General features: G+C 43.9%; 1 protein-coding gene across 1 annotated transcript in view; it reads left to right on the forward strand.

Annotated features, from left to right (window-relative positions):
• Positions 1 to 27,074, forward strand: part of LOC142952943 (nck-associated protein 5-like) — a 111,300-nt gene that overhangs the window by 70,488 nt on the left and 13,738 nt on the right. Inside the window, 8 exon segments of the mRNA XM_076094986.1 lie at positions 8,528 to 8,618; positions 11,957 to 12,127; positions 14,715 to 14,783; positions 16,619 to 16,657; positions 16,828 to 16,947; positions 22,131 to 22,235; positions 23,083 to 23,271; positions 23,448 to 27,007. Of these exon segments, the coding sequence (XP_075951101.1) occupies positions 8,528 to 8,618; positions 11,957 to 12,127; positions 14,715 to 14,783; positions 16,619 to 16,657; positions 16,828 to 16,947; positions 22,131 to 22,235; positions 23,083 to 23,271; positions 23,448 to 27,007 (4,344 nt within the window).

Genomic DNA, 27,074 nt, shown 5'->3' on the forward strand with positions numbered 1-27,074 from the left:
ATAAATTCCTCTTGACTTCATTGTGCTCGGCGGTGGGATCACAGTCATTGTCACCCAGAACACAAAACGCAAAACCAAGGCGTTTACAGCCGACCCGGTCCACTTGACTCTGAATTATTGCCGTCTTGAAGGGCCCTCTTCGTGGCAGGATATGGGAGACTTACGGCTAGACTAACAACAGCAGACGATGACTGGTGCCTGCAGATTTATGGCTCAGCAGCGTATTCTTTCTGCACATTACTCAGTGTGTGAGAACATGTGTGGATGCAGCGTGTGTGTGTATGTCGGAGGCAGATGATGTAAACGGGCAAGAATTGCAGCGCTTTTCAAAGTCTGTACGTGTTGTTTGGGCAGTCACGCTCAGGTTGAGATCCCTCCACGGTCCGCAGAGTAATGTTTCAGAGCTGTGTGTGTGTGTGTGTGTGTGTGTGTGTGTGTGTGTGTATGTGTGTTTGCTGTATGCATTCATGTGCTACTCTCATTACCACCGCACTACTCTGGACTGCACAGCTGGACCGGCAAATATGCTCAGAGAGAGAGCTGAGTGATTGCACTCCGTTTGCAGATCAATGCCTTCTCTTCTAATCATCTCAACATCCAGCCACGCCCGGGCCAAGTGTTTTAATTTGGCGCATTTGAAATGGCCCCCCTGCATGCTTTTGGCGGCTGCAGGATTTAGCCGGATGAATCAGGCCCCTGTTCAGGACGACACATCTGGGGTCATTAACAGGAATGAGGGGGGTCAGCCTTTTGAAGTTACTTCCTTACTCCTGCCCAATGGGGACGAGGGCTGTTAAATAGATAATAGGTGTCTGGACTATTTTTGGAGCGCCTCATATTTAAAGGATTTATTGGTCCATTTCAGCCCCTCTCTTTAACTTCCAAATTTGAGCAGGGAATTACATCTGATTGAACTTAATTTGGCTTGTTCTCTATCGCTTGCACTAAATTACCAGCCCACAAGAGAGCTTTGGTACCAAAGAAAAAGGAACAAAGTCTGTTCCATTACTAAGCACCAAGCTGGGTTTGTGGGTCAAAGTGCGACCTATTACTTGCTTGTAACTATGTCGGACAATCACAAGCACTCACACACACACTCCACTCGGCTAACTTCCGCCTTGGATTAAACATGCTGGTTATGATGTTTATCGGCGAGCTGAAAGAGGTCAGATTACAAGCTTTTGTGGAAGTAGGGCATCCGTCCTCACATCATGATAGCTCGCCTGTTCTCTCTGGCTTGTGGAGTTGGTGCTCGCAGATTGTAGCCTAAAGCTAAACAGCATGTAATTAAAACTGGCCTCATGGTCGTAGTATAGATTTGGAGTCGGGCAACTGCTTTGGTTGACACATATAGACAGCGGCTTCTATTGTGCTGTATGCATCGTGTTTTATAAAGTCACTCTGCATATGTGCATCATACAAGCAACAGAAAGGAAGTTTAATAGAAAATACATGTAACAATCTTTTTTAAAGGGTCAGCTCTCCCCCATGCCTCTGTGATGTCTTGAAAATAACTTCAAAGATTATAACCAATCATGAGACAATCTACATACAACTTGACATAGGTTTTATATGCATCATCCGCCCCCACTCCATCTTCCCGGCTCCCGGTGTAAGTAATCCATGCTGTCATTGTGACTAAGGTTTCCCACTGGGATGTCTTCCTCAGTCTCTTGTCTCTATCTCACATGTGGGACACACATGCCTGAAAACCATTGAGATACAAGCCAAGGCTTCAGCGAGATGCTCTTAAGGACCGATGGCTCCCTCATTGCTAACTGCTTCCTCTGGCCAGAGGTGAACATGTGGGTAAATCCTTCCAAATGTAGTGGAACGGCTGGAGGGATGAAAGAGGAAGCAAACATGTTTTTCACAGCAGTCGGTCAACAAATATTGGAATGAAATATGACTTTAATGGAATACTAAATGCTTTGGCCTCTTGAGCTCTTTTTCTGTGGCATGTGTGTCTTGTTGATAAGGTTAAAGGTCGGTCACAAGAGCGAACACCTTTGTAATGCTACCCCGCTGTAACGTGCATGACTGATGTGCATGACTTTTACAGCTCTGGACCAACCCCTTCACCAAACGTGTCTAGTTTAGTTCCCGGGAGTTTGCTCTCTCTTCATTTGGGTCACGTCTATGAGGGTCTCCTTGCATGTTTTTTGCAAAACAGATCTGAGAGGATAAGAGTGGCTTAGCGTTAGGTTAAGCTAGGCAATCATTCGGTGGGCGTACATAAGTGATTTGCTATAAAAGAGTCTGGGAAGAAGAATGGAATATTCTAATGCCAAAACGGACAGTTTGGCAGATCAGATAAGGCGATTGTAGCCGTCGATACAGCAGTCAAGCGAGGGCCCCGATGGCCTCGATTCAGCCGCACAACCAGGTGATTGTTTTCCCTATCATTTGAGCAGCTTCAGGATTTTCCAATTGTTCACTGGTCAAATCTGAAAAGAGGGTCGCGGCCAACCTGAGCCGCTGACAGCGCTAATATAGTGAGAGTGTGACCAGAGTCAGGAGCAGACGAGCTGAAACATCTCCACTGATCTCTGGTACTTTCCATCATTTGGCTTCTCACCTGTTAAGGTGAAATGTTAAGAGGTTTGCATCATGCTTTGACTCTGATCTTAATAATGTTAAAATATTTGCGTTTTCTGTGGCTGAAGCTTACAATGAAGTTTATGACGTCTTTTTTTTATCTGGAGCATCGAGTCTTGTTTCTGTGATAAAGGAAAAACAGAGTGTACAAAAGGCCAGACTTTTATTTTGAATTCCCGAATATAGACAAGCTAGCTAATATGCTGCAGCCAAGGAATGCTGGCAGCCCAAATATCCAACCATGGCGGGAAGGGGGGGATCAGTAACTCCCCCTCGGTCCGAGCTGTGAAACATCCAAAGATGCAGGCGGTCATTGGCATGAGAGCGCTGATTAAAATAAACAAGCATCTAAAAACTGCTTTAACGGAAAGTGTCACATTTGGAGAAAAGGTCGCTGAGGACAGTGTGCTATAAATCTGAGATGGCACGCAGAGGTCTCTGATCGTGCAGAGAGTGTCCTGGCATGCAGCCTCCTTGTTAGCTCTTCCTTCACGGAAAGTGTTGATTTTAGTGAAGCCAGAGCCTCTTAATCACCAATGAGGAACCCCACGGCTGCATGCACACACACACACACACTGGCTGACAAAACAGGGGGATCCCTGTCCTTAGTCGTGCTTCATCCCTGCAAGTCCATCCCTGATCCCCATCTGATCCAAGACTACCGGCCTGCTCGCCTCCCAGCAGGGGCCCTCCTCCTTTGGAGAGGGCTTAACATGGGACATATGGGAAAGTCTTTGCCTGCCAGATCACTGTCTTTGCACAGAGCCGGTGTCGGATAATGACACACTGGAGACACGGCAGGCAGAAAATGAGAACAGGAGATCTGCTGTCCGGCTGACTCAGTAAACCCGGCCACGGGACAAACCACGCTGTCTGTCCATTGAGCGAAAAGCACTCAGGCTTATATGATGACTGCATGGCCTATTTTAGCCTAGAGACCCACATTTCAGCAATAGTGTCTAGGTCACGTAATAGCGCTGTGAAAGCAGAGTGCTGGGTGTGTATTCAGATGTCCCTCCATATGGAGCTCAGGGACTTCTGCTCAGTGTTTCTGGCTTTTTTCCGGAGAAACGGTCGTGCTAAAAATGGAGAGAAACTCAAGATGGGGTAAGTTTTGAGCTCATAGTTTCAGCTTTTGAGGGAGGTTTGGAGTCCTTTGATCATTTTCCGGGCTGTGACGGAATGTGTCATTGAAGGCTCGCGCTGTGTAAAGCCACTGCAGTTTCAATGAATAGATCTAGTTTTGAATGAAACGCTCCTTCGTTTGAAGTCTTGATGTCATTGTGACTTTTGGCAGCTAAGCCGTAAATAAGAAGAAGAAGAAGACAGGAAGTTTCTTATATGTTAACTGTAGTTTTGTCAACCAGTCAGCTCCAGACAACACACAGCATTTCACCTCTAATTGTCCCTGTGTGTTCTGATGATGCATCACTTTGTTCACCTCCACGGCTTGCCGTCACATCAAAGCTGTAGACGTGTGTGCGCGCGCGCGTGTGTGTGTGTGTGTGTGTGTGTGTGTGTGTGTGTGTGTGTGTGTGTGTGTGTGTGTGTGTGTGTGTGTGTGTGTGTGTGTGTGTGTGTGTGTGTGTGTGTGTGTGTGTGTGTGTGTGTGTGTGTGTGTGTGTGTGTGTGTGTGTGTGTGTGTGTGTGTGTGTGAGACGGAGAGGTTTGCCTGAAGTTCGTCAGGCCTGCAGGCTGGGAATTGATTGGACCCTTAATTGTATTTCCTGGACTGCTGACGAACGCCACGTTTGAAATTCAGCATGTGTTGCGCCAGGGTCAGGGGAGTCAGAATTTGCTTTCGCCTCCACATACGTGCCCTCAAAACACACACACACACACACACACACACACACACACACACACACACACACGTCCTTCCTTCCCTCTCTCCTTCCCTCAATGATGTTTTCAATAGGTCCTTGGCAAGCACTTTGAGATTAATCACACTATCACTCTGAGCAAGACTATGTTTTTATGTAAAGTAATGCTCTGTCATCTGAGAGTTATAATCCATCCATCATAGGCATTTAGTAGACTCTCTCTCACATATAAATAGGTTTTAGGAGGCTGAATTTACAGTACTAACAAATGACATTGTTTATTTGATGGGATGTTTTGCTGGACGCCCATTCTGTTTTCAGCAGGATTTACTGCTTAGATTTCATTACTTAATTGTACCTTTTGATGCTTTTGGAATCACTTCATAATTGGATCTCTCATACATAAATGCTAATTATTATCAGTGCTTTGATAGAAAAGGAGTGCTGTTAAATAGCGTTGTAAGCGCTCTGTTGGTATTAGTAATCAGTGCACCATCGATAGTGATTACTCGGAGGTAATTGTCCAAAGCATTCTTGTTTGTGTTGTTGCTCTGCATGAGTTGCCAAAGAAAATGAGATGATAACTAATAGTTCAGGCACAATCCTTTGTTCACCTCACCACACAGCTAGACACATATTTGGAGTGGATGAATGTTGTTTAGAGGATTTCCTGATGGCTACGTTTTTTTACCCAGAATAGAGGGAATCTTCCTTCCAAATGGACCTAGTCTTTCCGGCCACATTAAGTATCTCTAGTCCCTCAGCACCACTGCTCAACTTCAGAGTCTTTCAGTGCTCTTCCTCTGCCGTCAAATGCACCAAAGTCTGTCTAGTGAGAAGCCGCACATCTGTGCTTTATGTGACTTTGAAATGGAAGCGGTATGGAAAGTGATGCAGCTCCGTGGGGCTGTTTAGAACCACAAAGGGTTTCTTTCAGGTGTGCTAGAGTGCCACAGACCCCTGAAAACAGACCTCAGCTGAAGCACCCCCCCCCCTCCCCAGCCCCCTCCAGCTACAACATGAGGAAGCAGGCATCAAAAGTGTTTCTTACCATCCTGCCACTCTGTAATGCAAAGGCCATTGAGGTCATGCTGGGAAGTTTGTTCTGCAGGTTTGGCGAAAAAAACAAACGCTGATATTATTCATTTAATCTTAGCCTCTCTGGCTCATTTGGCACATGTTGTCATTTATGCCGCATTAGAATAATTCTGACTCCATCTGTTGCCTTGGCTAATGATATTTCAGTTATTTCTCTTTTCAGGTTTAATTGGAAAAGTCCCACATTTACATATTCGCCCTGCTTGTGTCCACTGGCAGCTTGTTACTGATTTTTAGTGAACCAAATCAACCACATAGTTAACAGGAGAGCAAATATGTCGCTTTTCCAAACAGTGAGCAGCTAAGAGCACGTATGTATATCTATCTGCAGTGCTAGTGCTCATATTATTCAGGACCTGTTTGATCACTGCTCTAACGGTTGAGTGGGCGTTCCCTTGTGAAAATCACGGAAAACAGTGCAGATGGACTTTAAGGATGAGGAATTTGAGAAATGGGTTAAAAATCTTTTTTTATTGTGCAGTAAAAATAACAAATATATTATGGACAGAGGACTCTGTAAATTCCTTTAAACCAGAGTTAGTTTCTGCAAGATCACCAGGGATTTATCTTTCAGAAAAACAGATGCTCACCTCTGTGACCTGAATGTCATTATAATACACTAGAGACTCGCACCGAGGCTCTATCTGAAGGTGGTCACCTGCCCAAATCCCCTCAGTCCAAGACCTACCCCTACTCGCATGCTGATCATGCCTGTCAGCTAGTCCTTGACCCGGTGTCAGCGTCTCCGGACTTTAAAGCTGTCTGTGTCACGTCCTCTTTGCTCTATAGGTTGTGCTGATTAAGGCCAGCATTTAAAGCAGGAACTGGAGCAATCTGCCACCAGCTCTGTCTGCTCGCCCCTTCGACTGTTCAGTCAGCAGCTAGCAGCCCGATTACAGCCGGCTTTATGGCTCAGCCTGGACAGATGGTGCAGCTAGCGCCGTCCTGCCCTGCCTGCCTGCGCTCATTCTCACCCACTGTCACCACAGCCAGGGCCGATCAGTGCTGAACTTGGGAATGATAAGCATGGATATAACCTATGCTATATTGATGGTGATTGATAGTGATTTAAATCACTAAATAATGTGTGGTAAATCAGTATACTTGGTGTTTTCTTGAGACTGAACATTCCAGCACCTGTAGTATTACTGATATTAAAAATACAGTATTGTACTGTAAATAAAGCTGTTACCAGCTCCTCTTCAAGCACCATGACAATTCAAACAAATACTGAATATTAAATAAGTTTTAAACAATTGCTGTAATTATTTGGCTTTCAGTTTTTGGGTTACATTAAACAAACACGATGTTAAGTGTTAATTAGTGAGCTTCAGAGGTGCCGGTAGGTCGATTTTGTAACATTTGGACAGAGCCAGGCGAGCGGTTTCCCTCTTTTTGCTGTCGTTATGCTAAGCTAAGCTAACCGGCTGCTGGCCACAGCTCCATATTTATCAGATAAACATAAGGGTGGTAATTTTCTCATCTAACTCTCATTAAAAAAGTGCAAAAAACAATCCATGCATATTGATTAATTGCATTCTCTTCATTTGTGCAAATGCATTATGTATAAATGTGTAGAGGACTTTCAGAAGTTGGTTGAACTCTCTGTGTATGATTCTTACTCTTTGGCATTGGTTTGATAGTAAGACAATAAGAAGTCATGAGTTTGGGACTAGAAAGAAAAGGAGGAGATTGTTCTTGCGAATGTGAATGATACGCGACAAACCTGGTGAATCCCAGTCTAAAAATGTGCATTTCCAACCATGATCGTCTATTTCATCTAAAGTCTTTCCTTTTTTTAAAACTATTAACTCTGTTGAGATTTCAAATCTCTTTTTTGAGAACATCCTGGTCCTTTGTATTGTTTAATTTCACTGGGGATCAAACCACAGTGTCATGAAATTTAGATGATTCCCAACTGACTATGTCAAAGCCTTTCTTTTGTCAAGAATCTCCTTCTTAACAATGCCTGGCTGTCACTCATCCGCCAGTGCTCCTGAATGTCACTTTTACATCATCCCAGCTGGGTCCAACATCATCTTATGGAGCTGATCTGGTGTTGTGGTTTACACAATCAGAAAGTGAATGCATGTCGGGTTAAAGTTCACCCTGCAGCTCGAGGGATGAAGATGGCATGTGGCTCTTATTCAGATGGAAATAGGCAGAGGCATTTCTCACATGCACTGTTTGTCACCTGTGTTGCATGCAGCTTAGCAGCACAAAATAGAGGCTGAGATTGTTTTGAGCAGACCAGGACTTGATGGCCAAGGTCACCCGCTCGGTGTTTGCTGCTGTGATTGTTCTTAATTCAAGCCATCAGCAGACACGCCTACAAAATCACAAACAATAAGGCAGTAAGTACTATGTTTGCACATTTTGTACTCAATCCAGTCATTTGGACCGAGCATAGTGAACTGAGCAGAAGTTGGGATTCAATCCCAAGAAAATCCCATCATCCATCTTGTGTCTCTGGCACTGATTCAGTCTCATTCTCTTTTCATTGTCAGTGTGTGTGTGTATTTGTGTGTGCATGCTTATGGAAAGTGTAAAAACAAAAAGCACAATTGAAGGATGCAATGATCCATTTCAAACAACAAACATGGAATCAAATTGTAAAACAGCTTGAAAATAGACCACATTTCAGATGTTTCTCGCGGTGCCTTCACTCTGAAGCAGCTGGTGATCATTTCAGACATTTTAACCCAATATAACCCGGAGGACCTCGGGCGGGTTGGTTCTGGCTGTTCTGCAAGTGTCATTTAAAAAAAAAAAAAAAAGGCACGTTTAGACGTTGGTATCACTCTCAAACCTTGGAGCGACGTGAGGAGCTCTGGCCGCCTAAACCTGCTGGCTAAGCAGCAACGTCTTACAAGGAACAATGTCCCAGTTATTTTGGATAATCCGGCTTTTGTTTTATCTGATGTGAAGCCAACAGGTCCTTCAAATTAAATGTCAAATGACTTTGTTTGTCCATAACCTAACAGCGATGCAATGTGTTCTGTGTGCAGGATGGAAGAGACGGTGTGGTCGCTGCTGCAGAATCAGGGCGTCGTGGAGCAGACTGCTGTGGACACGGTGGACATCATGAAGGCCTACAGGGTAAATTAGTCAACTGTGGTCATTCAACAAGACTAAAAGGACAGCGGATGTCTAGAGAGTAGAGTTGTTCTGAGACCAGTATTTACGCTACACGGGAAGAACAACAACACGTGTCCTCATCTCTGTTGAGAGCTGCAAGCTCCCGGATCTGCAACTTTAACCTGAGCTGACAAAATGTCAGCAATTTGGCAATGACTTGTACTGGAATATCTGTCAAACTAAATAATAGCGGTATACAGCTGTTAAGAATATGATGTTAAGAAATATATTGTTTTTAACACACTGGTATAGGCAGATCCATACATTCAGCTATCAGAATCGATATGGCAGTACTCATTTGGTAGCTATAGGTATCTTTGTTTGCGTCTCATTCTTCAGCTCAGACGGTGTTTATAACGCTAGGCTGAGCCAAGGTGAGTGCGTTCATCGCTGTCCCTGTTACATAAGAGAAATAGCCGCTGGGATTGAGCAGAAAGAATACAGATATTTCTGAAGCACAGGGTCACACTTGACGTGTTTACACGGTGCCGCAGCAACAAAATGCTGTTGCCTCAGTCTGTTTATCATCAGTGGGGTGTTATTCACTCCCAGTTCTGAGAGCCTTAACTATAGAAAACAAAGGTTTTCTTCCAACTATGTGTTGCATACATTTGTAGACTTACCATACTGTATCCAGCCTCAGATCACACATCTTTCTTTGATGTCACATGAAGCATGTGATGTCATGACAGTGCGATCCGATGAAACTATCATAGTGTTTATAGTGGGTGCTAATTTGAAACACCGGACAGTTTTATGAAACGAGGAGATCAGTGAGGTAATAAGGAGGTTGACTGAAATCTTTTGTGCCCTTAAAGCAGCGACCAAATGATTGTCTTTAACGTCCAGCAGCACAATGTCTCCAGGGAAGCGAGGAAAAGAGTGCAATAAAAAGAGACTATATAAATGACTGCATGAGTTCATCACTCTGAATAAAATATGGAAATAGATGCAGAACATCTTTGAATGATGAGTGCAAATAAAAGTGGGCAGACTAGAAAAACGAGCGCTATAAGAATAAATGTCAGGACTGTGAAACATGGGAAGAGCCGTCATGATAAAAAGCTGATGTGCTGTAAACTGTGCTGAGGTGCAAAGGCTTTATAATGAAAATATGACTAGACAATATGCAAATAGTGTTCTCTGTGCACACAGTCATCCTTTCCTGGGTTCCCCGACACAAACGGATTAGGTTGAGGAGAACCAGAATGACAGGGCGACAGCAGGTGGAATATGAAGTGGTGTGTGGAGGCGTTCAGTAAATATGTTCAACTATGAGCACTAATTCAGTATTATAAAAATAAGTGAATAAGTCTTAGTTCATCAATGAATTTTAAAGTGCATAAAATGACAAAGAAGGATTTCAAACAGAGAGAGGCTGTTTGACGGTCTTGCTGAGGGATTCAGGTGATGTTTATCTATTATAAACTAATAACTTCTAAACTATATCCTGCTGTAACCTTACCTTTAACTCCAATATTCTGAAAGTGTTGAAGATGATTTTTAGCCATGAAAGCAACGTTTTTCAGAACTAAAGACTTTACCATCAGCCTCATCTGTAATTAATGTTCCGTGCTAATTAGCAAAGTATCAGCAGGTTAACCTTGTTGCTGTGAGCATGCTGATGTTTGCTTTCAGCCGAAGACTTTAAGTCTTCTTCCATTCAAACATGCAGTGTTGATTTCTTACTTATGTCACTTAACCCTTTATGGAATAAACAAGTCCATAAAATTGTGTTTCAGAAGATGTTTTTTTCTCAGCAATAGTTATGTAAAGAGAATATGTTCCACACTGATATTTACTGCATGTAGACATACCTTGCTCCTATGTTCAGCAGTCACAGAGAATCAACCTGGAGGTTTATTATCATGGTATTCCCAGTAGCTCTACTTCTGCTGCAGCTGCATTCTGTGTGTTCAGCAGACAAACTCAATAACTTGAAAGGGCAGCGGGAGGGACAAGGTTTCCGCCCCTCTCCCTCTGCAGACTCTCTCTGCGGTGATTATTGCCGAGCCCTTTAACGCCGTCTGATGAGTAGTCTCTCAAAGCAGACTTCACAGTTCAGCAAACTTAAAACCGTGACTTTAAAGAATTGCCTCGAACTCAATTGTCTGATGGAATCGAGCAAGATTGAAAGCCTAATATATTTTTAGAGGAGACTGGATCAAGCTGAAAACAAAGTGCCCTGAAGGACATTATTTCCAATTCCTGTTAGGAGAAAGAAGGATCTCGTGCTGCATTTGGATACGTAAGAGATGAGCTGCAGCCATCCATTAGTGCGACTAACCTCAGCGTTGTCCAGCACATTAACAGGTATCTTCAGGTGTGACAAGTATCTGTCAAAGCTCAGCTAGGAATGACAAATAGTGCGCGTGTGCACCGTGATACATCACACTCTATCAACTGAATAACTCATTTCAAGAAGAGATTGCTTCATTCACAGCACATGTAAAAGTTGTTTCGTTGCTTTTGTTGCTCGTCTTTGTTGAAGTCTTTAAATTGCTTGTTTTCCCTCAACCAACACACTAAAAACAGATCTAAACGTATGTAATCTAAAACAAAAAATATATTTTTGTTCTGCTCATGAAATTTTGATTATTGTTTAGAAATTTCTCAAACCTTATTTTCTTGTGAGATGATGGAAAAGTTTGACCTCTTCAGGGCTCTGACAGTTCTATTCAAATGAAACATTCTGAGTGTTGTAGAGGAGAACATCACTCTTTAGTTGAGCTTTAATGTTCAGTAAACAACATACTATTAGGCTCCAAAGATTCCTTGAAAAAGGAGGAATAACCTCTTGAGTGTGACACGAAGCTTCGGTGGCAGGCAATGCCTAATTAGTGGCTTATTATTACCCGTAGTTAATTATTGCAGATGCCCTGAAGAGAAAACGATAGCTGGCAAAGAGACTAAGGGAGAGAGACACACAGTGAGGGCAAAGAGGGAGAGAGAGAAGGATCCCCATCACACAGACGAGATGAGAGCCCTCAAGGTCACTGCCACTCTTTGGAAAACAAGTGAAACATGATTAGGGATTAGGGGATGTTTTGCTGCTCTGTTGTCGAAGCTGCCTCCCTGCTGTCCCGTCTGCCCATCTGATCCTCTCCCCTTTCACTTTCTCTGATTTTTGTCTTTCACGGCTCCTTAACCGTTTTTGCCTCCTGCCCTGAAACATTGGTCATACCTCACTCCTGAACGCTTTCTTCCCATCTGCTCAGGCTTTTACTTGCCAAATGTTCTGTCCTCCCCTTCTCCTGTTTTTCTCCCCCTCTAACCTCGTCTTGCTTTCTGTTCGTCAGGATAAACTCTCCGAGGAAGTGCGGAAACAGTACGATGGCCCCGAAGAGAACGGCTCCCCGCCGTCTACTCAGACGGAGCCAGAACCGCCAAACGCCGATCCTGATGCCGACCAAGCAGAAGAGGACAAGGACAAATCCAAACCCCTTCTGGATCGCCTCAAGGCCCTGGAGGTAACTACTGCACCACCTTCTCTTTACTGCTGTCCCTTTGCTCTCTCTCTCTCTCTCTCTCTCTCTCTCTTCCCCCCCCCATGTTCCTTCTCTCCGCTTTTTTCTTCTTCATTCCCGCATCTTCATTCTTCTTCATCCACTCCTCCAGCCACCGCTGGATCCTTTGTGGCCAGCCTGTCTGCCAGTTGTCAGAGTCCTTGCTCAGTAGTGTCTGAAAGCATGACAGCTCATCAAATTCTCCTTCGTTTGGAGAGCAAAGTCGTCCTACGAGAGAAGCTTCGGGCTGTACTCCAGCTTCGCTTTGTTTTCCTCTGCGCTCGGGGATTTGAGCTGCACTCCGCCCCGAGCAACAGCCGAGGCGAGAGCGCAGCCACAGTGATCCATGCTGATTGCTTTTTTTTAACCGAAGCATCGTCTCAGATCTCTTCTGCAATTAAAGTACTCAGACTTAATTAAATTAGGCCACCAGTCTTACCTTTTCATCTCTAAGAGGCTCCACGTGGCCTCTAGATGTTGATGTGGTGAAAGGTGTGTGACATTAAGTCTTTACCTCAAGCCATCATGCACAATTATTTGGAAGATACAAATGCAAAAGAAGCCAGTATATAACTGACGCATCCATCTAACAAGGAACTAAAGTGCACATATATAAAGAAGTGAAAAGAACAAGAGTCCCTGGAACGATACACTAAAGACTCTCTGGTAGAAAATAGACCCTAATTACAACAAAGTGCTCCTCAGCTGGCAGGAAGTATGGTCAAGCTGTCCCGGTGATCCATCTGATGAAGCACAATACCTAAACATTACATATTAAACGACTTTATCAAAAGTTATCCGCCATTTAATTCCATTCTGCCGGCGCGGGTGATGGATGCACCGCCGGCTAAAGCAGCGAGAACAAAACGGAGGCAATACATCACTGCCCCTCATTGTGCATAAACTCCACAGACACTAAGTAAACACTGCCCGGCTCTTATTCCTCCTGCTCAACTGATGCTGTTCATTAACTTGGCAGGCATGCACTGTGGTCTATAACTGGAGCTTTAATGAAAACACCCAGAACTTAGGAGAAATGCCCGTTGGTCATCTTACTTGTTAAGTGGTGAGAGCATAAAGGCTAAAATTACCCATGTGGCCACAGAGGATCATTTATTAACATCCTTCATGCACAAACATCTCGGTTTATATTCTGCTCTCAATACTAAGGTGTTCTAATGGATTCCTTTCTCCTTACAGGGATAGAGTGGATGTTTTGAAGTGCGGTTGATATGGTACTTATCCATACTCAGTGTATCGCGTTCAGCACCCCAGTGCTATATACAACCCTACTTTACAAAATCCTAACCTGGAGACATCAGGGCTTTTCTTCCCATTCAGTTCCCTTCTATTCATTATTGCACAGAGCACCAACAAGCTCCGCAAGCTTAAAAACGGCCACAGCGACATAATCCATGGCAGTAAACATGGCCATTTCTTTGCATTTATCTGTTTCTTTGTACCCAAACTGACTGTTCACCTTACCAGTGTGTGCATTGCGCCTCGCTTGCAGCCAATCTCCTGACAGCAGCAGGAAGAAATGTAAATAATCTTTCAAAAACAAGTCACCTCACAAATTTAAATGTCTTTTTTTAAAGTGTTTGTTGGCCAAGAGAGCAGTTTATGTCAAGGTTCTCCAGAGGACAATGATAGAGGAAGATGTTACGGCATGCATTGCAGCAACAATAATAAATCCATTAATAAATCCAAATGACATTGAGATTCTCATTTCAACCTTTTAAAGGCTTTTGTGTCATTGAACAATAAAGCAGCAATAACATTCAGGGTTCAGGTAACAAAATACCACTTAAGTAGCGTTCTGCCACTGTGGCCTGGAGAGTCGGATAACACTTCATACTTCAGCTCTTGTGTAGGTGTAGCGGCGACCGACAACACATATCAAACAGTGTCTTTCAGTAGCTTACATAGTAAATTACATAGACTTCTCTAGTTAAAGATATCTCTTGAAATTCCATTCACAGACACATAAGACACACCAGATATCTATATATACATTTCCCCCCATCATCAGGCTTTAGCCTTTAATGAGTCAGTATTTACTCCTCGATAGCATAATTAGAATGTTTTGGGTCGTAATTATGTTTCCCATGTTTTCATCAAGGCACTGGTAGGTTCTACTAAAGGGCAGAGGGCGAGAGAAGCAAGGCTGGCTGACAGCCCCTAATATGCAGCCTGCCACTGACAAATTGGAAACTCCCAGAGATCAATAGGGCGCCGCCTCATCGCTTGGCAAGTGGAGGAGATATTCTTATTAGGTGCAAACTCCAAATGGCTGGCTGCCGCCCCAAAGTTCAGCATCATAACTTTCATCCCCTTGACCTTTATCTCTGTGGCACTTTGTACATTTGTTATTGGCCCTCCTGGTTCAGCGTTGACATATGACCTTTGGGCAGCAACTCCCCTGTTAGCTGCAGCTCTGCTTGATTGCTATTTCTGTCTCCATCGTTGTTGTTTTGTTGCATCATGTAACCAAAGTCCCTGCGAGGTTGGCGCTGCATTGACCCTGAATGTGTCCGTGTGTTCTTTGCAGGAGAAGAATTCTGCCTTGGCCGTGGAGAACGAGAGCCAGAGGGAACAGTACGAACGCTGTCTGGATGAGGTGAGAGCAAACCTTGTTTATCTTGACACTCTCGAGGTTGCCTTATGATGGCCAGATGTTTCACTAACCATGGAAAGTTCACAAATGTTTGTTGGATTAGGTTTGCCTTTGTGCCAGTGGAACGAGCAGTATACTGTTGAGTTTAAGATTGAGGTTTTAATGAGGTCTTGCAGAGCACACTGTGCTTCCCACAGGTTGGCAATTTACTTGAAACACAGCTTGAGGGAGGCGGAGGGGAACTTTTGTTATTAACAATTAATTAAAAAAACGGTGTCATATTTTTCAGCCGCTAAACTCTCTCATCACTCACTTTAGTAGAGAGGCTATCTTGCACGTTTCAGCTGCGATAAGCCCAACCAAGCTTCGACATTAGCTGCTTGAAGTATGATTAATGTAAAAAGAAAAAAAACCTTTATGCAACAAGGATGCTGGTTATTTTTCAAGCTTTAGCACAATTACAGAGCCTTTAATGTCAGAAGGCCTTTCGTTGACGCTCGTATAATTATAGCAGAAATGCCTGGGGATTATTTTCTTGCCCCATAGACTCCTCTGCAGTAACAGTAGCTGTACACTATACACACGCACTACCATCATACCTATATGCAACAACCCTCTGGTTACTTGTGAGAGCTTGATAAGTGCTGTTTAGGGAGCTACATGAGGGGAGTAAACCAGCCCGGCTTTGGCTGTGCCTGCTAGCTGAATCACTCCAGCACTGCTTCGGGGAAGCATGTCCAGCAGGGACAAGTTGCCCACTTTGTGGAACCAACAGGCTCAGCGGACTGAGCAGACTGAGCAGACCTGCCGCAGGGAGGGAAAAACGGGCGAGAGAAGAGGGGGAATGAAAGAGAAAAGGGAGGAGGAAAGGGGGAGGAAGGAGATTGAAAGTGAGTGATAAGAAAGAAAGGGAGGGGAGGAATTTTGTTACACTGCTTTATAGAGATTGCGTCCGCCATGAATTGTATTGGGGATAAAGCCTCTTTTCTGCTTCCCTGCCCTCATTAAGATGGCTCAACTCGCCTTTTTTTTGTTTGCTTCTCAACTATTTTCCTGTGTGGTTGACTTTTGTGGAGGGAGGGCTTGGTAACGATGCTCTTTTGATGATGGAGGCTGTGTGTGCCTCTCTAACGACTGCACAGAACTGTAATAAGGCTAACATTTGCTTTGTAACAGAAGGGATGATTCTTTTTTTTATGTTGGCCCAGCTGCTGGTCTACACATCAGTGTGTGTGTGTGTGTGCAAGCTCATTTGTACTTTAATAGCTTGTTCCGAACTCATACAAAGATCGCAATCAGAGATCAAATCCTCTGTCCGATACCATTAAGCCAGGTATCGTTTGATCACTCAGCTATTTCACACAAAGCAGATCTGTGACTTGCGGTTCCAGGAGCAGGGCTCATTTCCCCATATTTACTCCCATCTCTCCTTATTCAATAAACGAGAGCGAGTGCACTCAAAAGAGCCGATGTGGCTTCACACGGTATTAATGAGCAATCAATGGGCAGTAATCGGAGCCGCTTCTCCATCGGCGTTGTGGTCTCAAAGTGCGGGCGGGTGTTAGCCGCTGTGAGACCAGAGCCCAGACGCCTCTGCTCCTACATCAGTCTGGCGCTGTAATTACCAGCATTAGGAAGTGAGGCTTAAACATTGTAAAAGAGGTGTGTGTAATATGCACACACACCAGATACTCTGTAATATTGTGCCATCGTGTTCACATGAGCTCATAATAATTCATCTTATGTGTGAATTGGCGGAGTAGTCTACAGAGGCCTGTAAGGGTCAAAAAGACTTTGTATTACAGTTCATTAACGCCTTGTTTTTCTTTCTGTCTAAGGTTGCCAATCAAGTTGTGCAGGCGCTTCTCACCCAGAAGGTTTGTTTCCTTCATTAAATGACCCATCAGAATATTGCTTTATTAGATGAATGATACATTTGATGATGATGTACTCTTTATGAACATAATCACGATACAAATATAAAACCTGAACATGACGCCCACAAGAGAAGATGTTCCTGACGCTCCCTGTGTTGCTCCTCACTCAGGATCTGAGAGAGGAATGTCTGAAGCTACGGACTCGAGTTTTTGACCTCGAGCAGCAGAACCGGGCGCTGGGCATTCTGTTCCAGCAGCGGATCAAGCCCGCCTCGGACCTGCTCCTCCAGGTAAGAGTCCAACATACTGACCCAATTCTAAACACTGCTATTATCACTTGAATTTGCATAAAGAGTGTATCTGCACTCCTAACCTGCTGGCTCACTCGCAGCCTCTCCTGCAATCACCCAGTTTGTGAAGGAAGCAGCTCCTCCAGTAAACAAGCCTGCGCGCTTATTGCCATGCATTTAAAGTTGTTTTTCTGTTGGGTTGTTATCAAACTACTCCGGGGTCTCAGCTGGAGACAGAGACTGCAAACAACACTGAATACTTTAAATACAAAAACAACTTCCTCTTTTACATCAATCCTTATCAATCTCTTTCTGTCAAAGGAACAGGAACAGAGCAGGCCTTAAAGCACAGATCCCTTGTAGTTGTTTTTGTTTGTTTATCGTGCATGGGGGTTCAAGCCGAGGTTGAATATGTGCAGTTTTAATGTTCTTATTTTCATGGTTTCACTACGGACTAAATATTGTAGCGGGACGGACATTAAACTCCTGAACTATTTAGGAGAGCTTCTACAAAGGCAAATTTAAAATGTTCCCACAAAAAGTCAGTGTCCTCCCTGGTGCCCCATAAATTAAAACCTCCTCCCAAATCCGAATAAAATATGCAGTTTTATGCCTCCAATGCAGTTGTGACTCGTTTGCAGCACTATAACTATAATCTGCTACATGAAGGCATAACTTTTCTCCTTCACATCTGACAAAAAAAACCCAAAGATCTGAACCAGCAACCATTGAGTCTCTTTTCTGTAAACATCACGCAACAACCGCTGTGTTTATATTCTCCACAAACCCCACATTCTCTTATTCGAACCGGCTGGAAATTGCCTCAGTTCATCTTATTGGTCCCTTGGAAAACACCAATTTAGTGAGAAATGTCTGTGTGTGCATTCCAGCTCGAGTTTCAAGGTGTAATTATGAGACAGACGGACCTGCCACCATATGATTTCCCCATCTATTGTGATATAGCATCGCAGGGCAATAAGGTCAGTTTGGAAAGTAGGGTTTCACATAATTGTGTAAATTCCAGGGTTTCTCGCTGTCAATACGAAAATAGCAAGCTGCCAAAAGAGAGGAGAGGGAAAAGCAGCTGTCAGTCGGTCCAGACGAGAGCAGAAGAGAGAAAGAGGAGAGGATGAAAAGAGCAAGCAAGGGGAGATAAGAAGGGGGGGACAGGAGGGTGAAAATAGAGAGAGACGAGATAGCAGAGAGCCGAGACAACGAGGAGGTAGCCGTGAAAAACTAAGGGCAAAATAAGAAGGGGCAGAAACGGTAGATGCATTGAGTAAAAAAAGGAAATAGAAATAATATGACTCTGGGTGTGTTGTAAAGCGCTCTGTCAGTTCCAGTTACTTCCAGTATCATTATTGGACAGGCAAGAACATTGTCAAGTGAAACCAATATAAACGGCTTGAGGAGGGATATTGATGACATCACTGTGGGGACCAAGAGGTGCAGTGTAGCTGCAGACGAGATTTAAGGCTGTGTTATGTGTTTTTTAACTTTTTTCTGAGATGATATATCCGTTGACTTGAGGTTTGTGCTTCCACATTTTTGACACATCATCACAGCGACGCTGCAACATTTGAACGTGTAGGTTTTCCCACAGGAAGGTAATTTGCCCGCCTGCTCATTACTTAATAATGACATTTCAAACATCAGCTGGTGATTCAGTGTAAGAATTAATCATAATGTGAACACGCTGCTCCGGATGTTCTGCGTGCCAATTATGAGCTCTCCAGTTATGTGTGGGAGAGCTAAGTCATCACAGGGCACTGGAACCTCCTACACCTACAGTATGCAATTTAGAAATATTTCTTATTGTATCCATCCATCTGTCAACCAGTAGCACACATTGTAAATATATCTATCTCTCTATCTCTCTATCTCTCTATCTATCTATCTATCTATCTATCCCATGTTTTTAAAGCAAGTGAGAAGATCAATACCACTCATGTCTTTACGCTCAGTATAAAGCTACTGCCAGTATGTAACGGTAGCTTTTGCACAAAGAATCATGCAAAGCATCACTTTACATCTTGTGTTTAGCAGAGATGTGCTCATAAGTTTCTTGGAAATAAATCATTCGGCATGAAAAGCATAAAAAAAAAATGACTCATCGACTAAAGAAATCTTAGTCGATAGTACAATGAAATATAAAGTGTTTATTAGCTTTAGAGTATACTGGTAGGAAGAAAAATGGTGTTACCTTTGTTCCCCCTCTTTCCAGTCTTTATGCTAAGCTATGCTAACTGACTGTTGGCTCCAACTTTTTCCCAAATTATTTTTCAAAGTTCTAAATGTAAGAATTTGTGAATTCTAACTAAACAACAACTATTGCACCATCATCATGGTACTTCTGAAACCAAACCCACACACTTGCATTATTTAATTTCCCCTCCCACTTACTAAACCATCCGAGCACCATTTCTAATGAAGATATGAAAATAAGCAGGGTGAGTTTCATTTCTTGTCTCTCCTGGAGCCTTAATCAGCCATCTGAGTGTACTGTTTCCCATCTAGCTCTGGACCTTCTGCTTATCAGTAATTAAACATTCTCCAGTTCCCCGAGCGCATCTTGAGTTTCTCTGATAACCATAATGCCTTTAATGGGAGCCCCACCGGTTGTGCACCTTCGCCGCCTTCAGACCAACTGGTTTGATTCCAAAAAATACCACATGACATTCAGTTTCAGAATAACAACGACGGTTGTTTTCTCAAACCATGCACTCTTTGTGAGCCAAGGGAAAGTAACTGGTGTGCAGTCCCCTCCATTGATGCTGCCTCTCAAACGTGACCGGCTTTACTGGAACAAATACTGAGTGTTTCCGAATACCTCGGGGCCCCACGGACACAGCATGGACGCCATGACCTCATTAGCTCTCGTGCAATGTTGCAGTTTGTTTAGTCAAACGTGCTGCTGACATGGCCGTCAGCTCAACTGTGCAAAAAATACATAAATAGAAATCACAAATTCAAACTAATTATGCCACTTTTCAAGTGATGAATTTATTTGGATGATTAAATTTGCAGATAGAGCCTTGAGACCTTTTTCAATAGGTATCTCACCTCAGTCTTGTCGTATTGCTTTTGATATTACAGCTCAGCCCAGAGTTGTCTCATATCCTGCTGTAGTTAACGGGCTTTGTGTAGCTGCAGCTTTAGGAAAAGCCTTTGTGATGAGTCAGACGTATAGATTGGGTCACACAGGTGGGCGTCTCGTCTTTTCTCTCTTACTGCTTGTCGTTCCACTGGTGTGTGTATGTGTGGAGTCAACCAATGAGTTTTAGACAGTGGGTGCCAATACTGGTGTATGTGTTTGGAAGCTGCCTATTGCTGCTATTCTCAGCTGCTATTCATTATCTTGAAATACGACCACTGTCGAGCCAAAAACAACTAAGAAGAAAAGCAGGAAGCCTCTTGATTTTTACACGCAACACTTCTCCGTTGTCTTCCAGACTAATGGATGCTAACTAATAGTTATTAAAAGGGCAGGTTTGCATGATATATTACAGTCTTGCAAGCGTTCATTTATGACTTTCATCTTGGCCTTGAACCTCAGAAAGTTCAAGATGTGCACACAGCCTTGTCATCTACCGTTTCCTTCCACTATCTCTCGCCGCGACCCTGTGACACTATTGACTGAATCCTTGATGAGGATGCTGAGGAGGTGAAACCCAGCACCCTACGATAAGATCAGAGCCTCCCGTGACACCTCAGCCACTCCCATCCCCATGTGGACTGCAGGGAGGCCCGGCGATGCGGCATCGGAGCTGCACAAATTTCAATTTCATGAGAAGCCATCTGGAGCTTTGAGTCCAAAGCAATGCAATGTTTAATTTAGAAGGAATACTGTTCAGGAAGCTTAACAATGAATAGAGGAAAGGGAAACATCTAAGAACTCTTCTACAGTTGCTATTAACTACTTTTAACTGAATCAAACCGGGTTTTGAAGAGCAAGCAGAGCTTGATGTTTTATTAATCCTAAAAATAATGAAGAACATTTATCTCTGTGAAGAAAAAGCACAGAGCGGGCATCACCCTGTTTCCATGGCACCATTACCACCTAGTCACTGAAGGTGAAAAGAGAAGTGTTTTAGTTTGGAAAAACGTAGGATGGTTGTTTTGGCTACAGGCAAAGTGATGCTGGCTGTTTGGTCTTAAGAGACGAAAGAAACAGTAAAGTTGTGCTGTCATTAGGAGTAGTTTTCTTTCTTTTTTCTTTCCAACCAAATGTTCTGAGGACGTCTTTCAAAACAGAGAGAAAGTCAAAACTAACTGTCAGCAAAGAGTTTTATGGAATGCAATAAAATTGAAGATGGATCTCCCATTTTGTATTTTAAAATGGTGATGGCATTGATAGAAAATGTGAGTAGTCTCAGTCTCCATTTGCAGAAGGTGACTTGTTGTTCTTTTACAACATGCAATTTTCTTGATATATATTTTTTTCTGCTGCAGGTACACAGCATGAGAAATGCATTTCATTGTAATGCTAGAAACTAAGACTGGCTCAGAAATACACACACGTGTAAATACATATACTCCCAGAGTGAGCATTAGTTTTATCCTTGGCAGGAAATGCAGCAAAAGATGTTATGTTCCGGCATATTTCCAGTTTTAGTTCATTTGAGCACAGGGAACCCAGTGTAATTAAGTTCTGAGATTAACACGTGGAGATGTATTTGGTTTTCTATCCTTCCCTGCTAAGCTGAAGAGTCAAATAACAGAAGAGACTACAGACTAGCATATGAATTAAAAAAAATCAAAGGAATCCCTTACTCCCTGATGCAATTATTTCCTTTTCACATCATTTTTTTTCCGGCCGATGACATTAACGACTTTGAGCGTATGAATCAGAGCTCTGCGTGCCACCAGTGGAGGGAATCTGATGGGCTGGCGAAATGTTGCTCAGCCTCAACACACTGTACAGCCCTTTGAGGTGTTGGAAAACATATTCATGACATTTATAACTTTAGAGATTTACTGTACTGAATGTTAAGATGTTTCAGATATTAAATCTGATCATTTTGTTGAATAAACAGTATATCGACGAGGTGCCAAAAGAAGACTTGTAGATTGTGATATGTGCTGATGAAAAAATCCACCTACCATTCTGCTGTTGTCATTTCAATTTTTGAAATCCCTGCAGTGAAAATTCAATCTGGTGTGTCCTTCCTTATGCCTTTCAGAAGCTTCACTCTCGGATCATGGATCTCTCTGCGGCAGATTTGCTTTTGGAGCCAGAGAGAAGCAAGGCCTTCTTGCTTTCCAGGAATACAGACTCTCCCTGCAGTGTAAGCTTGATAGGAAACATGCAGGAGGCAATGTATTTATTTATTTTTGTTCAGCCATATGAATCGTCCAGGTAGCATAACCGCAACCCCCTCAAGAAATCATTACAAGATATTAAAATACAGACCTAACTAGCTGAAGCCGTGACCCCTCCTCATCTCTCAGCAGGAAGAGCTGGCAGTATCACTCTGCACTAAGAGGAATAAATCCTTGTCATATTACCAGAAAACCATCGATTGACTCGCTATCAGTAAAAATGACTCCATAGGTCACTGTGGTACATTAGTCATCTTATGTATTATGCATTAAGGCCTGACAATGAGTTCTCCTACCCTTTTACCCCTCTGAGAATGCCATCTGATAAACTGTAATGTGTATCTTTGAGAGTGGAAGAGGGAGAAAATGAAATAATTATTGATTAAAAAATCATCTTGTTATCTGAATGTGCAAAAGTATCACATATCTTTAACTTGGTTGCATTAGGTGATACGCACAAGTGACACTTATATGAGATTAGTAAAATACCTTATTTCTTGTCTTGCATACACAAATAAAACACGTTGCATAGTGAAACCTCTGCAGTAAGATGCTAATTAGAGAAACATCTGCTGTGCTCTGATGACTGCACATAGAAATATGATTGATATTTTTAGATTAAGTTTGAAAAGAGCATTGCCAAAGCATTTTAGGTATTTGAGTGGTCTGTCAAGTGTTTCTTGAATATCTTTCATCGCAAAATGAACAGCAAGATAGCAATTAGACATGCATCACTGCCTGACAACTTTTAGAGTGCTAATAGACAAGATGATGCTACATGTTATTCACATGTCTCTTTTCTCCATCTCAAAGGAGGTTCAGCTGAATGGAAAGGCAGGTATCCCTGTGGCCAAGTGCCTGAGCCAGCTGAGTCTGACAGTGCCAGCGCCTGTATACCCACGCAGCAGCTGTAGCAGTAGTGAGTTGTCCCTGTCAAGTGCATGCAGTGAATTCTCCAGCGGCTCCTACACCTGGAATGATGGACGCTCCTGTGGGAAAATGGTAAACCCTCTCACTCCATAATATCCCTGTTTGCTGTCTTTCTTCTATTATACATCCATTTTCTGTAAGAGTTTGGATATTGTGACTCCAAATGGAGGTAAAGATGATCATGATAAAACAAAAAGCAAAACATATTTTCGTAATTGTTGATCCGCTGTGTATTGTTTGCCCTGTAGTCATCTCTGACCTGGGAGAAGAGGCTGAGTTTGGGTTCGTCAGCTCCGAGTAATATCTGCACCCCCCCGGAGGAGCAGCTGCCCACAAGGCGGAAGGAGAGCAACATACTAGAAGGACTGAGAAAGCTCCAGAGGAGGAAACACAGGAGCTCCTCTGTTTCATCCAAGGTCTCCAAGTCAGCCGACAAAGACTGCATGAACTCAAACGAGGGCATCTACTCCCTGGGTATAAAGAGTGGTAGTAAAGGGGTGTCCAAGCCTACCCATGTGGGTAGAACTTTAGCTGTTGGGGGCAAGAAGTTCTCTTATGATTCTGATGATGCAGATGATGAATTGGCACATTCCAGTCGAAGAGATGACGTCCCCACCAAGGAGAGCTGGTTTTACTGTAAGAGGCTTTCCCGCAGCATTTCAGACAGTTTGTGTAGCTGGGAGGGGATACAGGACAGTGGAGGTGGAGGTCACGGTAGCTCAGGTCTAGTGGCTTCAAAACACTCTTCTGACTCAAAGGAGCGTCCTGAGAAACTCCTGAGTTTTATTAACAGTTTTCTCCCTGAGGGAGGGCGGAAATCAGCTTTTACTAAACCATCCTTGCTGCACTTCAATCCTTCTGACCCAGAGGGTCCAAATCCCCTCTCTGACGTGGATGATCCAGAGGAACTCAACTCTGAGTCTAGTGACATCCGAATGTCCTTTAGCCAGCCACCGAAGCAAGCCGAGAGGGACTCCGAGAGGGTGTCACAAGATGCTGCCAAGCTGCTCGCACAACAGTGCTTGCGAAGAGAGCAGGGACGCACCCAGTCTGCAGATGGGAGGCCCAGGCCTTTCAGCCGAATCAAGGTGCCCAAAGGGGCAACGTGTACTCAGTCTGAGGAGAGCATTTTGGCAATATTTGATGCAGAAGGAGAGCCTATTGAACTTTGTGCTCAGAAGCTCACAGCAGGGGCTGGGCCTCGAAATGACATGCAAAGTAGCAAAGTAATTGCCGATTACACAGAACTACTGCCCCGTGAGAGGCCAACAAGGCAAAAATCAGCAAATGCAAGAAACTACACTGTTCTTGAATCTCCAGAGAAGCCATCTGAATATCAAATTAGGTCAATGCAGCTGACTCCACAAAGGAAACTAATCAAACCACCAACCAGCCGAACGAATAACGGCCATTCCATCCCTCCCATGAACAATTCTGTTGCTCCGAAGTCCAGTGGTTCAAAGATACCCGGTCGAAACAAACCTTTAGGATCACCACTGAGATTCTCTAAGGGCTCTTTCACTGAACCAAGTAACAGTGGAAACTCAGGACCCTCTAGTCAGGAGAAATCCCCCTCCTCTCCTGCAGTTAAAATGTCCCGGTTCATCAAAACACCTGTAACCTGCTCACAGAGCCCAAAGGCAGTAAACGCCAAGCTCCCCAGCAGGGCCGAATGGAGTAAGGACTCCTCCTCCAGTTCCCCACACATCTCAAGGAGGCACCTGGAGTATGCTGACAATGGTGAACAGCCAACCAGAGACAAACACTGTGAAACCAGCAAAAATAAACTCAGGTCCCCTTCTCCTCCCCCTCCCCCGGGCCGCACCACCTCCTTACTGATCAGACCAAATTACGAAGGGTCGCCTCAAGCACATAAAACATGGGTGGCTCAAACCTCCACACCAACCACTGTGAGGGGCCCTCCCCCAAGTTACCACACCTCACTTGTACCAAATATGCAAACTACGCTACCCATCAAGGATAAAGACTGTTTAGACTTGGATGCAGGCTACGGGACTGCACTTGCACCTCAGAAACTGGTTGAGAAAACCAGTCGGCACCTTCAAAAGTCCCCCGCCATGACTCAGACAACTACTAAAGGCACTAACAAGAGGGTGACCACGAAAGACTACCTCCCTTCTGCAAACTCAGGGTGTGCTCCAGAAACTGAAAATGCACCTAAAAGCTCAAAGAATGTCCCCCCTCCGTACAGTGCCCTCAGAGGGTCCTCTCTTCAAAACTCATTTGCAAGTAAAAGAGGATCAACCCATGATAATGTCCATCAGACAATGCAGAAGACTTCTATTAGTTTACCGATATCGCTTCAGGACACCCCTCAAGGTAAAACAGAACCCCCAAATGGCAAAGCTGTTGTTAGCCCACCCAGCTCAGTCATAATTTCCCCAAACACAGTGGAAAAAGCCTCAAAGACTCGCATCCCAATGGGGTTTAAAGCATTTTTAAAATCTCCCCCTAGCCATACAAATAGTCCCTCTATACCAGGCAAGCAAGAGAAAGATCATATCAACTCAGTCTCCAAGGAGACTGAGACTTCAAATGCTTCTACCCAGTGTGACAGCTTGCAGAAAGTGTACAGTATTGATTCACCACCCAAGATGTCTGTTACAGAGGGGAAAGGTGACGTCCAGTGTAGGATACTGGAAGACGAAGTGCATGCTGCTGTGCTGCCAGAAGAGGAAGAGGTTTGCGATAAAGGGAAAAGGAGCAGTCAGCTTTTCTCTAGATCCATATCTGTTACTACCAAACCTCATCTTAAACCAGCCTTGGGGATGAATGGGGCCAAAGCAAGGAGCCAGAGTTTTAGCACGAACTATATTGAGAAACCCAACATCAATGCTTTAGATGGACCGGGAAAAATCCGAACTCAGATCATTACCAACTCTGGTGAAAGGGGAAACTCTTTGTCAAGGCAGACTTCATTGGAGGTACCAAGTGTTGGCTCAGCGGAGAGCCCTCTCCATTCCCCCAGGACTAGGCTTAGCCACTATGGAGCCATGACAGGGTCAAATAGCCACAACTTCCTCCCTGAGAGAACTTCTAAATCAGGCTCCGAAGGTGACGGGTCACAGGGCACCGCAAAGGGGGAGGCAATCACCTCACCTTCTCAAAAAGAGGCCCGTAGCTTACCCATCAGTGATAGGATTGGCTTGAACAATATCCGTAAGACGGCAAAAGTTGCCTCTCATCCACAGTTTCCTCCTCCCTCCACTTGTGTCTATCACTCAGAAAATCCAGTGCGAGAGACAGGAGGCTTAGAAACCACCACTAAGGAGCCAGAATTTAGCAGGGAAGTAAATACCCAGACAGACTCTCCGGATATGGAGGAGAAGAAAATCAGCCCAACAGTCTGCACTATCGAAGAGAAAGTCATGATGGGAATCGAAGAGAATTTGCAGAAATGTCAAGAACAGGAGAAAGTAGCTGCCAGTGAGACCAAACAGAAAACGGGCCCCTCTCTGGCAAACTGGTTTGGCCTTCGTAAGAGCAAACTTCCAGCTCTGAGTGGTAAGAAAGCAGACCCTCCTAAGGGGAAAGAGGAGAAGAAAGAGTCAAAGATTGGATCAGTGCTTGGAGGCAAACAGATGAAGTCTGACAAGAAGAAGGATAAGAAGAAAAATGATAACCAGCAGAGGGAGAGTCAGGAGGTGCAGAATCTGTCTGAGATGAACACCAAGCTGAGCTCCATCATGGACCACTGCAACAATCAGATGGGTCAGATCGCCAGTCAGATCCAGTGTACGACCGCCTTTATCGGCAAAGACCAGTTTGTGAAAGAGCTTCTTGGCAGGTGGGTGAAACAACATCTTTGTCATCAAGTACAATCAGGAATGAATTATCCTTAATTGATCGGATGC

The sequence above is a fragment of the Anarhichas minor genome, unplaced genomic scaffold (assembly GCF_050575085.1).
Source record: "Anarhichas minor isolate MPS153535 unplaced genomic scaffold, ASM5057508v1 ptg000018l, whole genome shotgun sequence".
NCBI classification, from domain to species: Eukaryota; Metazoa; Chordata; class Actinopteri; order Perciformes; family Anarhichadidae; genus Anarhichas; species Anarhichas minor.